Raw genomic sequence first — 14,504 nt, forward strand, 5'->3', positions numbered from 1 at the left:
TTTTTAATAAATTTATAAGCTATTAAATAATAGAGTTTATCATATAAATTATAAAATATATCATGTAAATATCCTCAAATCACAATGAAATTAGAAACCAATAATAATAAGATATATGGTAAATCTCCAAATATTTGGAGACTAAACAACAAATTTCTATTTAACCAATGAGTCAAAGAAGAAATCACGGGGAATCTAGAAAATATCTTAAACTTCCTGAAGATGAATAAAACAGCACACTGAAATTTTAAAGAGGGAGCAAAAGTAATGTTTTTGTAAATGTACAGCACTGGATACTTCTATGAAAAAAATAGAAAGGCCTAAAATCCATGATCTAAACTTCCACCTTAAGAAGTTAGAAGAAAAAATTAAATTCAAAGAAGCAGAAAAATGGATATGTTGGTAAGAACAGAAATCAATTAAATAAGGAGAAAAAGAAAATGGAACAAACATCTGGTTCATTGAAGAGATCAATAAAATTGGTAAGTATCTTGACAGATGAAGAAACAAACTAGCAATCTCAGGAATGAAAGGGAAGACCTCGTAATACTTTCAATAGAAATTTAAAGGATATTAAAGAAATATTATGAATAACTTTAAGTTAGTAATTGTGACAACTTAGATGAAATGAACAAATAATTTGAAAGTCACAATCTACCATAGCTCACCCAAAAATAAACACATAATCTGAATAGCCCTATAGCTAGTAAAGAAGCTGAATTCATAATTTAAAACTCTCCCACAAAGAAAACACCAGGCCCAAAGAGTTTCACTGTCAAATCCAAAACATTTATGGAAAAAATACCAATTCTACACCAACTTTCAAAAAAATTGAAAAGAAGGAAACACTTCTCACCTCATTTTATGAGGTAAACACTACTGTATTAGTTTGTTAGGGCCGTCATAAAAAAATACCACAGACTGGGTGGCTTAAACAATAGAAATTTATTTTGTCACAGTCCTGGAGGTTGGAAGTACAAAATCAAGGTTCCAGCAGGTTTGGTTTCTTCCAAAGCATCTCTCCTTGGCATGTAGATGGCCTCCCTCCTGTTACGTCTGCTTTGATCCCAGTTCTGTCACATGGTATGATCTAGGCCAAGTTCCCTATGATCTCTATTCCTCAGTTTCCTTATCTACAGAACAGAAATATTAACAGTACCTATGTCACAAGGATGTCACAATGATTAAACAAGATATACATGAAGTGCTCGGCACAGCACTTGACACAGGGTCAGCATTTAGTAAGTTGGTTACTACTATTTGAGTTTCCAGAAATAATTTTCTTCATTTACATTTTTCAAGAAATATTTATTCCATTAAACCATGTGATTATTTTTCAATTTATTAAAAAAAATATATCGAGCCTAGAAACAATGATACTACATCAGCAACAAACATGCCCAGTGCCCATATCTTGGTTTCTAAATGCTATTATCCAATAAGAGAAAACTAAGCTCTTAGGAGAAATGGCTGCATCTAGGGCTGGGACAGAAGAAAATGCAAGATAAGCCTGGAGTATCTTGTAATGCAATAAAGTGCTCAAAAAACAAAAGGATGGGTTATGTCAAAGGGACCCAGGAGTCAACCTGAAAGAGCTCCCAAGGACCCAGACTAGAACAATTTGAACAAAGTAAATAACATAAAAGCTAGATTATAATATAAAGTACAAAATTCATATACTGAGTCCATATTGATATAAACAAATGACAATAAATAAATAAGTAGGGGAGTAGAAACAAATCTTCTTTATAGGGCAATCCCAAATAACGTACATATATTACTCCCTTGTCTAGGAAGCAGAGCTACCTCCCTTCCCCACCTATGAGAGCAACCTTGTTGTTTTGACTTCTTGAATGTTACTCTCCTTTCCTAATTCCACAACCATTGTCCAATTTGTCACCATGTGTCTTAATTACTGCCACAGCCTCTTAACAAGCCTGCTATTTTCACTCTTACTATCCATCCAATACATCCTCAACACTGAAGCCAGAGAAATAACAGATAATAGAAACAGACAGAAAGGAGTTCTAGATACTGGCATTAACAAATACAGACTTTAAATGTTCTATGTTTAAGGCATAAAAGACAAATGAAAATCTAGGAAAGAAACTGAAGAAAAACATCTATGGTTTCAAAGGAACACAATAGAAAGACTAATACTGAAACGAAGACATCAGTGGTGAATTTAACAGCAGATTGCATACAGCTAAACAGAATATTAGTTAACTGAAAACAAAATCAGAAGAAACATTTCAATAAAAATACAAAAAAAAAAAAAAAGACAATCTAGAGCCTGGGAGAAGATCTTTGACTTACATATTAAAGATAAGATTAGCTATAATATATAAAACCTACAAACTAAAAAAAAAAAAAAAAGCAACCCAGGACAGAAAGCCCAGAGATAAACCCCTGCACCTATGGTCACCTAATCTATGACAAAGGAGGCAAGAATATACAATGGAGAAAAGACAGCCTCTTCAATAAGTGGTGCTGGAAAAACTGAACAGCTACATGTAAAAGAATGAAATTAGAGCACTCCCTAACACCATACACAAAAATAAATGCAAAATGGATTAAAGACCTAAATGTAGGACCAGACACTCTAAAAACTCTTAGTGGAAAACATAGGAAGAACACTCTGACATAAATCACAGCAAGATCTTTTTTGACCACCTCCTTGAGTAATGAAAATAAAAACAAAAATAAACAAATGGGACCTAATTAAACTTAAAAGCTTTTGCACAGCAAAGGAAACCATAAACAAGACAAAAAGACAACCCTCAGAATGGGAGAAAATATTTGCAGATGAAGCAACTGACAAGGGATTACTCTCCAAAATATACAAACAGTTCATGCAGCTCAATATCAAAAAAACAAACAACCCAATCAAAAAACAGGCACAGGATCTAAATAGACATTTCTCCAAAGAAGACATACAGGTGGCTAAAAAGCACATGATAAGATGCTCAACATCACTAATCATTAGAGAAATGCAAATCAAAGCTACAATGCAGTATCACCTTACACCAGTCAGAATGGCCATCACCAAAAAATCTATAAACAACAAATGCTGGAGAGGGTGTGGAAGAAAGGAAGCTCTCCCACACTGCTGGTAGGAATGTAAACTGGTACAGCCACTATGGAGAACAGTACAGAGGTTCCTTAAAAAACTAAAAATAGAGCTACCATATGATCCAGCAATCCCACTCCTGGGCATATATCCAGAGAAAACCATAATTTGGAAAGGTACATGCACCCCAATGTTCACTGCAGCACTGTTTGCAATAGCCAGGACATGGGAGCAGCCTAAATGTCCATCAACAGAGGAATGGACAAAGAAGATGTGGTACATGTATACTACAGACTACTACTCAGCCATACAAAGAACAAAATAATGCCATTCGCAGCAACATGGATGGACCTAGAGATTGTCATACGGAGCGAAGTAAGTCAGACAGAGAAAGACATATCATATGATATCGCTTATATATGGAATCTTAGAAAAAGGTACAAATGAACTTATCTACAAAACAGAAGTAGAGTTACAGATGTAGAAAACAAACTTATGGTTACCAGGGGGCAAGGGGCGGGGGGAGGGATACATTGGAAGGTTGGAATTGACATATACACACTACTATATATAAAATAGATAACTAATAAGGACCTACCGTATAGCATAGGTAACTCTACTCAATACTCTGTAATGACCTATATGGGAAAAGAATCTAAAAAAGAGTGGATATATGTATATGCATAATTGATTCACTTTGCTGTACACCTGAAACTACACAACATTATAAATCAACTATGCTCCAATAAAAATTTAAAAAAAAAAATAATAAAGTAACTTGATTCTTGCTCTGTCACTCTCTTATTGTGGACTTTAAATCCATCTATATGTTTAACTTTTCAATTTTGCTAAGCATTTCTTTCCTTGAGAAAAGAGATAATTTGCTAGGTGGCAATAAAGAATAAAACTATAAATTACTACAATATAATGTAGTACTTTTTGAATATAGAAAAATATATTCATGAAAAGTTATGACGACAAAATATGAGAATTGCTAATTTTATTTTAATTTCTTTTAAGGAAGCCCACCCAGTTTGGCCACTTGCATATTAATTTTCAAATGTCTTAAGAAAATTAATGCCTCAACTATTTTTTTGTATGCTGTTATTGTCCTTTTCACAGAAGCTAAAACAAAGGCATGGAGTGCTTAGGATGTAACAGAAAGAAGCCGAGTCAAAATTATATTTTAAAAGACTCCCATAAAATTTAAATTTCATCAGATTCTTGAATAGAAGATCAGAAGGTAATTGATAGAACTGTTAATGCACAGTTAGCTCAAAATGGAAAAAGTATCAAGCAGATTTTTTTTTTAAATCAGGTTACACAAAAGGAAATAAATAATCCTGGACAGTAATCACAGCAACATAAATTAAAGGAAGCTCAAGGCATCATTTCATAACAAGTAAATTAACAAATTAACCACATTTCTTTTTGTTGTGATAACACCAAATGTGGTGAGGTTACAGTATAACTGATATATTGCTGGTAACGTGCTTAACCTTTTCTAAAATAATATCGCAATAGGTAGTAAAAGTAATACAAAATTAAGATTCATTAGCTCAAGGATCCCAATCTGGAGAATTTATCCTAAAGAAAGAATTCAACCAAAGAATAAAATCTATAAATATTAACATGTCAATAATAATATCTATAACTGAAGGAAATAAAAACTGGAAACAACATACGTGCTATCGATAATATCATGATGAGAAAGCAAGCTGCCTCCAGGCCTTTCAGAATGTAAACCGGACCAGAAGTACTTCTGAAATCAGACCTGCAAGGCTAGAGCAGCAGCCTGGCAGGGAATGCCCTATGTAGACCTCTGGCTTAAGCCTCTAGTGGAAGGGAACAACACTGATTACAGGGAGGCAGGGTAGAAGAGGAACCAAGAGCTGAGCTGTACATGGAAGAGAAGAGAAAAGACATAAAAGAAATGTTGAGAACTGACAGCAAGCTACTAATGAGTGAGGCACGACAATGACACCATGAGTCAGCTGGGAGACAGTTAACATCTAATTGAAACACTGCCTTAGTATTATATACCAAAATCCTCCTTTTTTGTGTGCTTTTACGTACTTTCCAAAGTACATAAGAATTTCTGCAATAAATATATATTGTATCTACAATCAGAAATAAGCATTATTTGATCAGAGTAAAATAAAACTCATGTAAGAGTCTAATTCTTGCTATTCTAAGCATGGTGGTTTGTTAGAGATGCAGAAACTTGGGTCCCACCACAGACCCAGTGAATCAGAATGTGCGGGTTAAGAAATGCACAGGTGGTTCGTGCGTACTTACCGTCTGAGAAGCACTGCTCTGGCTCCCCCTGCTCCCCATGTCCACCACAGTGCACAATGCATAAGAACCTACCAGACTCTGCTGTAGTGTTCCCCGATGAAGACATGTTGTCCCCATTCCCGGATGAGATGGGTAAAAGGTTTCTGCAGGTACTGAGCCTTGTGTTCTCAGAGTCAGACAGAAGGTCGAATTAATATCCTGGGGCCAGCACACAATGGTTGTTCACCTGGTCAAACATACGATGTAAAGGAATTTTAGACAACTCGAGTGCTCACAGTTTTGACATATTATTACTCATTTATTTAGTCACTGTAACTCAGCGAGTTAATTCTTTTAATGCCAAACTTATTCTGAATTAGATGCTGGAGATTCGATATTGGAGGGTAAGAATTAACTTCAAAGCCTATCTCCAAGGAGGTCATGTTCAATCTATAAAAAGTCCTCACACAGGATAAACATGTTTTTCTCTTCTAACCTTTGCCATAATAGGCCTGTAAGATGATGTTACATTGCTCCCATTGGTTGAAATCTAGAGGTTTTTTTGGTCTGCTGACTCTTTCAATTAGTTTACCTGCAAATGAAATAAGATTACTATAATCTTAACCTAAAAGTTAATGTTTGGACACATATATTTTAAAACTTTGATATAGTATGTTAAGAAAGATTATTTAAAACATGGAGGTAAAGCAAAAACATAGGGGGCATATCCTTTCAATGTTATATGAGGATGATGTTTAAAAGGCCCTCCCAAGGATTATTTAATTATATAAACAAATTGTACTTTGTACAACTCATTTACTGTTGATTAAAAGTCCTAGACTTAGTAAAATTAAGTTAACCTATAGATTTTCAGCCAGTTGGGATACAAATAATTTCTGAGAGAAAAGATGATACCAAAGATTACAATTTATTGTCCTGTCAGACATTAACCAGGCTTTTAAAATCTAACCTGGCATTCTTACTCTAACCTTCGTTCAAAATACATAAAAAGCCTAGATCCTCAAAATGTTCTCTGAACTACCTTGGCCACCTTCCTGGTTGCTTCATTAATAAATAAATTGAATAAAATCCTTAACATGGTTTCATTTCAAATTTTAATGAGTCACATTTTTAAGTTTTGAAAATGCTACTTTGACAAAGGGAAAAAAAATCTCTTTTTACAAGGACAGCAGTGGCCTTGTGACTGGTACTGAGGTAATGGACCTAAGTGACAGGCCTCCTCTGGAAATAACACTGAAAAGTCAAAGACCTCATTGTTAAATAAAAACCACCAAGAATGATGTCCAAGCTTCTACCTCCCAAATATATGATTGAAAATATTTTAAATGATATAATCTTTTAAAAAATTTTTTTATTGAAGTATAGTTGATTCACAATGTTGTGTTAGTTTCCAGTATACAGCAAAGTGGTTCAATTATACACACACACACACACACACACACACATTCTTTTCCATTACAGTTTATTACAGGATATTGAATATAGTTCCCTGTGCTATACAGTAGGACCTTGTTGTTTATCTATTTTATATATAGTAGTTTGTATCTGCTAATCCCAAACTCCTAATTTATCCCTCTCCCACCCCCTTACCCCTTTGGTAACCATAAATTTGTTTTCTATGTCTGCGAGTCTGTTTCTGTTTTGTAAATAAGTTCATTTGTATCATATTTTAGATTCGACATATAAGAGATATCATATGATATTTCTCTTTCCCTGTCTGACTTACTTCATGTAGTGTGATAATGTCTAGGTCCATGCATGTTGCTGCAAATGGTATTACATCATTCTTTTTTATGGCTGAATAGTATTCCATTATTTATATATACCACATCTTCTTTATCCATTCGTCTGTCAATGGACATTTAGGTTGCTTCTGTGTCTTGGCTATTGTAAATAATGCTGCAATGAACATTGGGGTGCATGTATCTTTTCAAATCAGAGTTTTCTCCAGATATATGGCCAGGAGTGGGAATGCTGGATCATATGGCAATTCTATTTTTAGTTTTTTAAGCAACCTCTGTACTGTTTTCCATAGTGGGTGCACCAACTTACGTTTCCGCCAACAGTGTAGGAGAGTTCCCTTTTCTCCACACCCTCTCCAGCAAGTGTTATTCGCAGACTTTTAAATGATGGCCATTCTGACCAGCCTGCGGTGATACCTCAATGTGGTTTGATTTGCATTTCTCTAATAATTAATGATGTTGAGCATCTCTTCATGTGCCTATTGGCCATCTGTATGTCTTCTTTGGAGAAATGTCTATTTAGGTCTTCTGCCCATTAAATGATACAATCTTTATTAAAGACAGTTAAAACGAATTTCCTTCAGAAATGTCAGATAATTTTAAGATGCTCCTTGATAATTGGAGATACTCTTACTATTTAAATACCAGTGTTTAAATATGCTATCCACTGCATTCCACCAAATAAACATGTGAATGGCAACCAAACATCTTATCCTCTTTATATAAATGAACACACCCACAACACACATACAAATTAGTAAGATCTCTCTTGCACAGAGATGAGTAGACTGAAATCCATATCAATCTATGCCAACGGTCACCAATTTCAAATCTCCCATAAGAGTCAGCAGTACTTCCAGAACAGTCAGCTTTGATCAGAAACACATGCCCATTTCTGGTGTCTGTTAGTGCAGTGAGTTTCAGATAACCCTATAGAAACACAAGAACCAAACTGGATGAATTTCTCTTCTCTTATATTTGACATAGTATATCATAGAAGAAATAAACAAAATAATATCAATATTAAGCTGATTAACATTTATTTCAGTTTTTGAGTTACAACCACTGTAGTAAATCAGTAATAGTGTAAGACTATAGAATTCATTTTACTTATACTAGATATCACTAATATCAGATATGAAAGAGAGGTCATCACTAATGAGTCCATGGACATTAAAAGGATAATAAAGGAATATTATGATGCCCCCAAATTTGATAACTTAAAGAGACCAACTCCTTATAAAACAGAAACTACCAATACTCACAAAATACTCAAAAGGAAAAGTAAATCACCTGAAAAGGCCTATGTCTATTAAAGAACTTGAATCAATAACTAATAATCTTCCAATATTCCAGACCCAGAAGGTTTCACCAGTGAATTCTACCAAAAATTTAAGGAAGAAAAACTATACAAATTATCTCAAATCTCTTCCATAAAATAGGGCCACTGGGAACACTTCCAAACTCATCTATGAAGCCAGCACTGCCCTAACACCAAAACCAAATAAAGATATTAGAAGAAATAAAAACTACAGACCTACATCATTCATAAACATAGATACATAAATCCTCAATAAAATATTAGCAAATTGAATCCAACAATGTATAAAGAGCATTATACACCATGACCAGTGGAACTTATGCCAGGTATGCAAGTTTGGTTCAACATTTGAAAGTCAATTAACATAATGCGACAAAACAGGCTAAAGAAGAAAAATCATATTATGATATCAATACATGCAGAAAAAACATTTGACAAAATCCAAACTCCATTCATGATAAAAACCTCTCAGAAAACTAGGACTAGAGGAGGTGAACTCCCTCAACTTGATAAAGAACATCTACCAAATAATTTACAGGTAACTAAATGGTGAGAAGCTAGATGCTTTCCTCTAAGATGGTAAACAAGGCAAGAATGTCCTCTCTCACCACTCCTATTCAAGTTCATATTAGAAATCCTAGCTAATGCAATTAGACAAGACAAGGAAATAAAAAATATACAGACTGGGACAGAAGCAATAAAACTGTCTTTCTTCTCAGATGACATGACTGTCTATGAAGAAAATCCCAAAGAATCAATAATAACAACAAAGAACTCCAAGAACTAATAAGCAATTATAGCAAGGTTGCAAGACACAAAGTTAGTGTACAAATGTCAATTCCCTTCCTGTATACCAGCAATGGTATACAACTGAAATTGTAAATACATAACATTATATTAGCTCCCCCCACTAAAATATATACATATAAATATAACAAAACATGTACAGGGTCTATATGAGGAACTCTACAAAACCAATGAAAGAAAGCAAAGATCTAAATAAATGGAGAGCTATTCCATGTTCATGGATAGAAAGAATCAATATTGTTAAGATCTCAATTACTCCCAATGTGATCTATAGAGTCAATTCAATCTCAATCAAAATACCCAGCAAATTATTTTGTGGTTATCAACAAACTCATTCTAAAGTGTATGTGGGAAGGCAAAAGATTCAGAATGGCCAACAAATACTGAAGAAGGATAAAGCTGGAACACCAATGCTACAGATTTCAAGACTTACTATAAAGCTACAGTAATCAAGACAGTATGGTACTGGTAAAGGAATAGACAAATTGATAAATGAAACAGATCCCCGAGTTAGGAGTATTCCCAAACTCAACCTAGACCAGTAGTAGGAACCTTAGAGAATGATTTTAGGGGAGTCAATCAATCAGTACACATACCACCATGGCTTCACTACCAGGTAGGTGGTAGTGCAGCATTTACGTAACCAGGCATTAATTTAGGCTTATTAAGTATATTAATTCATGTGATCCTCACAAGAACCCTATCATCAGGTACGATTATTATTCCCATTTCATGGATAAAGAAACAAAGGCACACAGAGGTTAAATAATTTGTCCAAAGTCACAGAGCTAGTATGTGGCAGTTCTTGAACCCAGGCAATCTGCTTCAGTCCATTATCTTGCCTACTCCACTACAGTGTAGATGAGTGATGGCCAAGGTCTTTAAAAAAAAAAGTTGAAGTATGCAGCAGAAACTGGAGATCAGACCATGTGTACCTTGGGCGAGTTACTTAACCCCTCGGAGCCTATTTTTGCATCTGAAAAGCAGAGATAATAATAGTACCTGCCTCATTGAGTTGAGATGACAGTTAAACAAGATTATGCATATAATGTGCTTATAACAGTGCCTGGCACTTTTAAGACCTGTCAATGTCAGCCATTATTATTATTTGTACCATAAAACAGCCCAAGCGGTCACAGAGAAATTATAACCTATGAAACTGAAAATTTCCCCTGGTGATCTGAGATCCATAGATTCTGTAGATTGCCATTACATCAGATCCAATAAGACACGCAGTAATAAAAGATATTCATGAAAACTTATAAGAACTGCCACTGTGACAAACCCCCAGCCCCTCCAGTCCAGGACTATGAGTTAGTCTGAAAATGGAAAGCTCTATTTGCTATAGTTTGTCTCTTTTTAGCAAACATACCCAATTATCAAGCTGTATAAATGTAACCACACCGGGAGCCAGACTTCCAAGTAGCTGCAAACTGTGGTGGACTTTGGTGTGATTGGAGAACATGTCACAGGAGAAGATCCTCTCAGGTGGTAAATGTCAGCCTTCCTCAGTCACATTTGTATAAACAAAAGAAAAACAAAGTAAGAATTCAAACAGGTAACATTCATCATATACTTGCCACTGTATTAAATGTTTTCCATGTATTACCGCACCTAAACTTCACAACACCCTTCCCACCCATGGGAAGCCACACAACCCCACTAGGTTGATCCCACTCTAAGTTCACAGCTACACATCTCAAACGGGCACTCAGCACTGCCTAGCAATCCAGTTCCATTTCCGTACTTAGTTCACTTCCCCGTTCTCCAGGAGGACTATGTCACATGTGTCTCCCAGCACCTCTTCTCCTTTCCCCTGCTGCCCTTGCTCTCAGCCAGTGACTGCCTTCACAGACAGATGATGCCTCTCACCACCTGTCTGCATCTGCATTTGTCTCGGCTTTCCCTCTAGATACAATGGAATATGTGTTCCTGTTCATTTCAAAGCCAACTGCTCACCTACTCTGGAGTCTCCTCCCTTCTCAGGTGTTCACATACCTCCCCTTTAGTGTTCCCCTTATCTGCATCATTTCTCCCTTTCTATGAGTTCAATCCCACTGGCATAGAAACATATTCTAGTTTCCTCCATCTTAAAAACAAAATTCCACTTGACCTTAAGGTCCCTCTACTCCACTAAAGTTGTTCTTGTTAAAATGATTAAAACCCTCCTAATTGCCAAACGATCTTGCACAGTAGCACTCACCATGGTTGGCCACCACCTCCCTCTTTTTTGGCTTCCTTCCTCTTCTCTATGTACATTCTCAACCTAGGTGGTTTCACCTAGTCCTTTAGTTTAAATACCACCTACGTGGTGATGATTCCAAAGACCAATTCTAGCCCTAACATCCCCTAGGACTTCAGACTCAAATTTCCAATGGCCTATTTGACATCTTAACTTAAAAATCTACTAGGTAATTTACGTTATGTGTATTTTACCACAATAAAAAAAAAAAAAACTACCAGGTGATTAACAGATGGAGAGAGGGATGGTGAGATGAACAGGCATGTGAAAAAACAAGTGTAGCTAAATATTAATGGTAGGGTCTAGGTGGTGGGTGTATGGAGTTTAGTGTAAAATTCTTTCCAAGTATATTGTTCGTATGCTGCATGTTGGGAGAAAACGTTCTAGGCATCTCAACGTAATATATCCAAAACAATTTTTGATTCCAACCGTTCCAAAAATGAAACCTACCTTTCACCTACAGTTTTCCCCATCTCATTAAAGAGCAAGGCAAAAGTAGGCAAGGCAAAAACCCAGGACTCAGCCTTGAAAGGCTCTCTCCCACCTGGAATATAATTCCATGAAGGCAGGGACCCTGCCCATCTAGAACAGTCCTAGCACACAGGAGGTGTTCAAAAATAGCTGTGGAACTAATCATGAATTACTGCTCTGTTTCTCTCTAGGCCCTTCAGCCCTCACTGGTCCTTGAGTGAGAATGGAGCTCTTGGCCTCCAAACCTCCCCAGCCCAGGCAGCCGAGACTGTGTCTTAGTACCTGATTATGGCTTCTTACCAATCACAGCGGTTCCATGCTCCTCAGCGAGAGTTCAAGGCCTTTCTTTACCGCAGAGCCAGTGTTTCCTGTCCCAAACCTGTGACACACAGGACCCATGACACATGTCACAGCACAGCGGGGCATCACACTGCCCAGGCTGTCTCCCTGCAAGGCTTCAGCGGGCCTCACTTTGCCCAGGGCCTGCCCGAATCCAGCCCAGGAGGCCTCCCTATGGTGGCTGGAGCCACAGACCACTCCTTCAGTGGGCATCAAGGCATCTTCCTCTCAAGGCCATTGGGTGGGTCCAAGCCTGCTCTCTCACGCCCCACCGCAGCAGCCCCCTCTAACCTCCCCCACGTCCCGCCGGGGCCCTGCCACGTTTCCTCACCTGGACCTGCCCCGCCCCGCCCCGCCCAGCCCAGCCCAGCCCAGCCCAGCCTGGCCCCAACCGACACACCTGCTCCCAGCCCCCTTGCCAGTTGGGTTCGCGCGGGAGTCTGCCGGCACTGCGAGATCGGTGCCGTCCAATCCTGGAGGCTCCCATGAGCCTGCGCACTGGAGCCGCACCCTGCGCCGGCGCCCTCTGCAAGCAGGCCGGAGTCTGCAGTGCCTCCCTCTGCTGGCCTTCCGAAGCACTGCAGCAGTTACCGCGGACCCGGTGGTGGATGCCTTGTGGCCCCTGGTACACCTCCCTGTCCCTGTCCGTGCCTGGTCCCAAGCCAGGCTTATAATGCCAGCAACTCTCTGAGCCATGCCCACATCCTGAACCACTGAGGACTGTGTTCTCTAGGGGTGATGGCCTGGTTCACACCTGCCCCCTCAACTCCCTACTGAGTTGGAGAGGGGCCGGGGTAGAGGACTGGTTTGCAGTGTCAGAAAGGGGCAGGTAGTGTTTGGGCACTTTGGACAGGATAGACGATTGCGAAAGGAGTCACTAGACTGTACCAGAACGTGAGGTCAGTTATAGCTGCTAGGTCGGGTGAGACGGTTTCATCTAGGGTGGTCATTGTAAGGGGAATTCAGCGTGTAGACATTGCCTCAATACAGGAAGCCAGAATCTTTTTATCTTAACAAGCGTACCTCTCTCCGTTTGGTCCTGACCAGAGCCACTCCAGTGGACCCAATTCCCTTAAAGGCATGATGAGACCTGCCTCACTTAGCCCACAGCCTGGTCCAGGAGAGCCATATCCTTGAGCTGAGCTGGGACTGAGCCAAAACAGTCACCCTCTGTCCAGGCGTGGAGAGATCAACTTCCTGCTCCATGAGTCACTGACAGCAGATGCCTTTTCTCCACCAGAGGCCCTGTCTTTCCTCAGCAGCCAAGGCTCCCTCCCACCCCAAGGTAGAGTTCCTCCTTAAAGATGGGCCCCCTTTAAGGGGATGCCTGTTGTTTCTCGTAGCGTCTAAGGTCAGAACTTTGCATGCCATCACTATTTCACAAATCTGAGCAGCACGAATGAATCAGAATATTCTATTGTTGTGTTCCTACATAGATGGCTGTCATGGGGACACACACACAGAATTTTCACCCACGGCATCAGGAAATCGCTAAATGGAGACTGAATGAATACTTGGTGGGAGTGAACCCCGAGGTCTCATCATGTTCCTCAACTTACTGTTAACCCACATCATATTCCCAGTGGCCACCAACCCAAAAGCCTGCTTCTGTTTTCACCAGTGAAAAATTCGAAGAATTATAAAGGTTAGTTCTTTATCAAAATTTCTGCCATTCTTTGGAGGTCTTTTCAAATCCCTATGACTTGCTATTACCAGCAGTGCAAGGAGTCTTGCAGGCCTGGACTTAAGTCCCTGATCTGCTACTGAAAGGTCCCCTTTCTAGCCTGACTGAAGGGTAGCTTGGTTGTCCCCTCCCTGCTGCCCCCCAGACACCAACTTCTCATGTGCTACTTGGTCCCAGGCTCACTGCGGATCCCTGGGGTAGCAGCAGTGACCAGCACAGAGGGATGCAGATTCTGGAATCTCACAGTCTGCATTCCTGATCCTGGTCTGAGCACCCAGACTCCCTCAGGATGGACCCTGAGAGCCAGACATACCTCTGCTCTCCACTGAGCTGAGACCCATCTGTCCCTTTCAAGTGTAAGAATTTACTGCCCAAATGGCCCCTCATCCCAAGCTGTGTTCTCCAGACACAATCAGAGAGTCCCTTGAGGGCCTCCCAGACCCCAGTGGACAGCTTGTACCCAGGACCTCAGGACCCAAAGTCATTTCTTCACAGCCCCTAAGGCCCATGATCAAGTTCAGAGTTTTCTA

The 14,504-nt window shown here is 38.9% G+C and overlaps 1 protein-coding gene across 1 annotated transcript in view; it reads right to left on the minus strand.

Moving 5' to 3' along the window:
- Positions 1–5,550, minus strand: part of PTPN20 (protein tyrosine phosphatase non-receptor type 20) — a 37,337-nt gene extending 31,787 nt beyond the window's left edge. Inside the window, 1 exon segment of the mRNA XM_030759296.2 lies at positions 5,441–5,550. Within this exon segment, the coding sequence (XP_030615156.2) occupies positions 5,441–5,474 (34 nt within the window). The 5' untranslated portion in view covers positions 5,475–5,550.
- Between the last annotated feature and the right edge of the window lie 8,954 nt (positions 5,551–14,504).

This window comes from Delphinapterus leucas, chromosome 16 (genome assembly GCF_059928025.1).
Source record: "Delphinapterus leucas isolate spDelLeu-1000000601 "Yukka" chromosome 16, BTC_Dleu_Yukka2, whole genome shotgun sequence".
NCBI classification, from domain to species: Eukaryota; Metazoa; Chordata; class Mammalia; order Artiodactyla; family Monodontidae; genus Delphinapterus; species Delphinapterus leucas.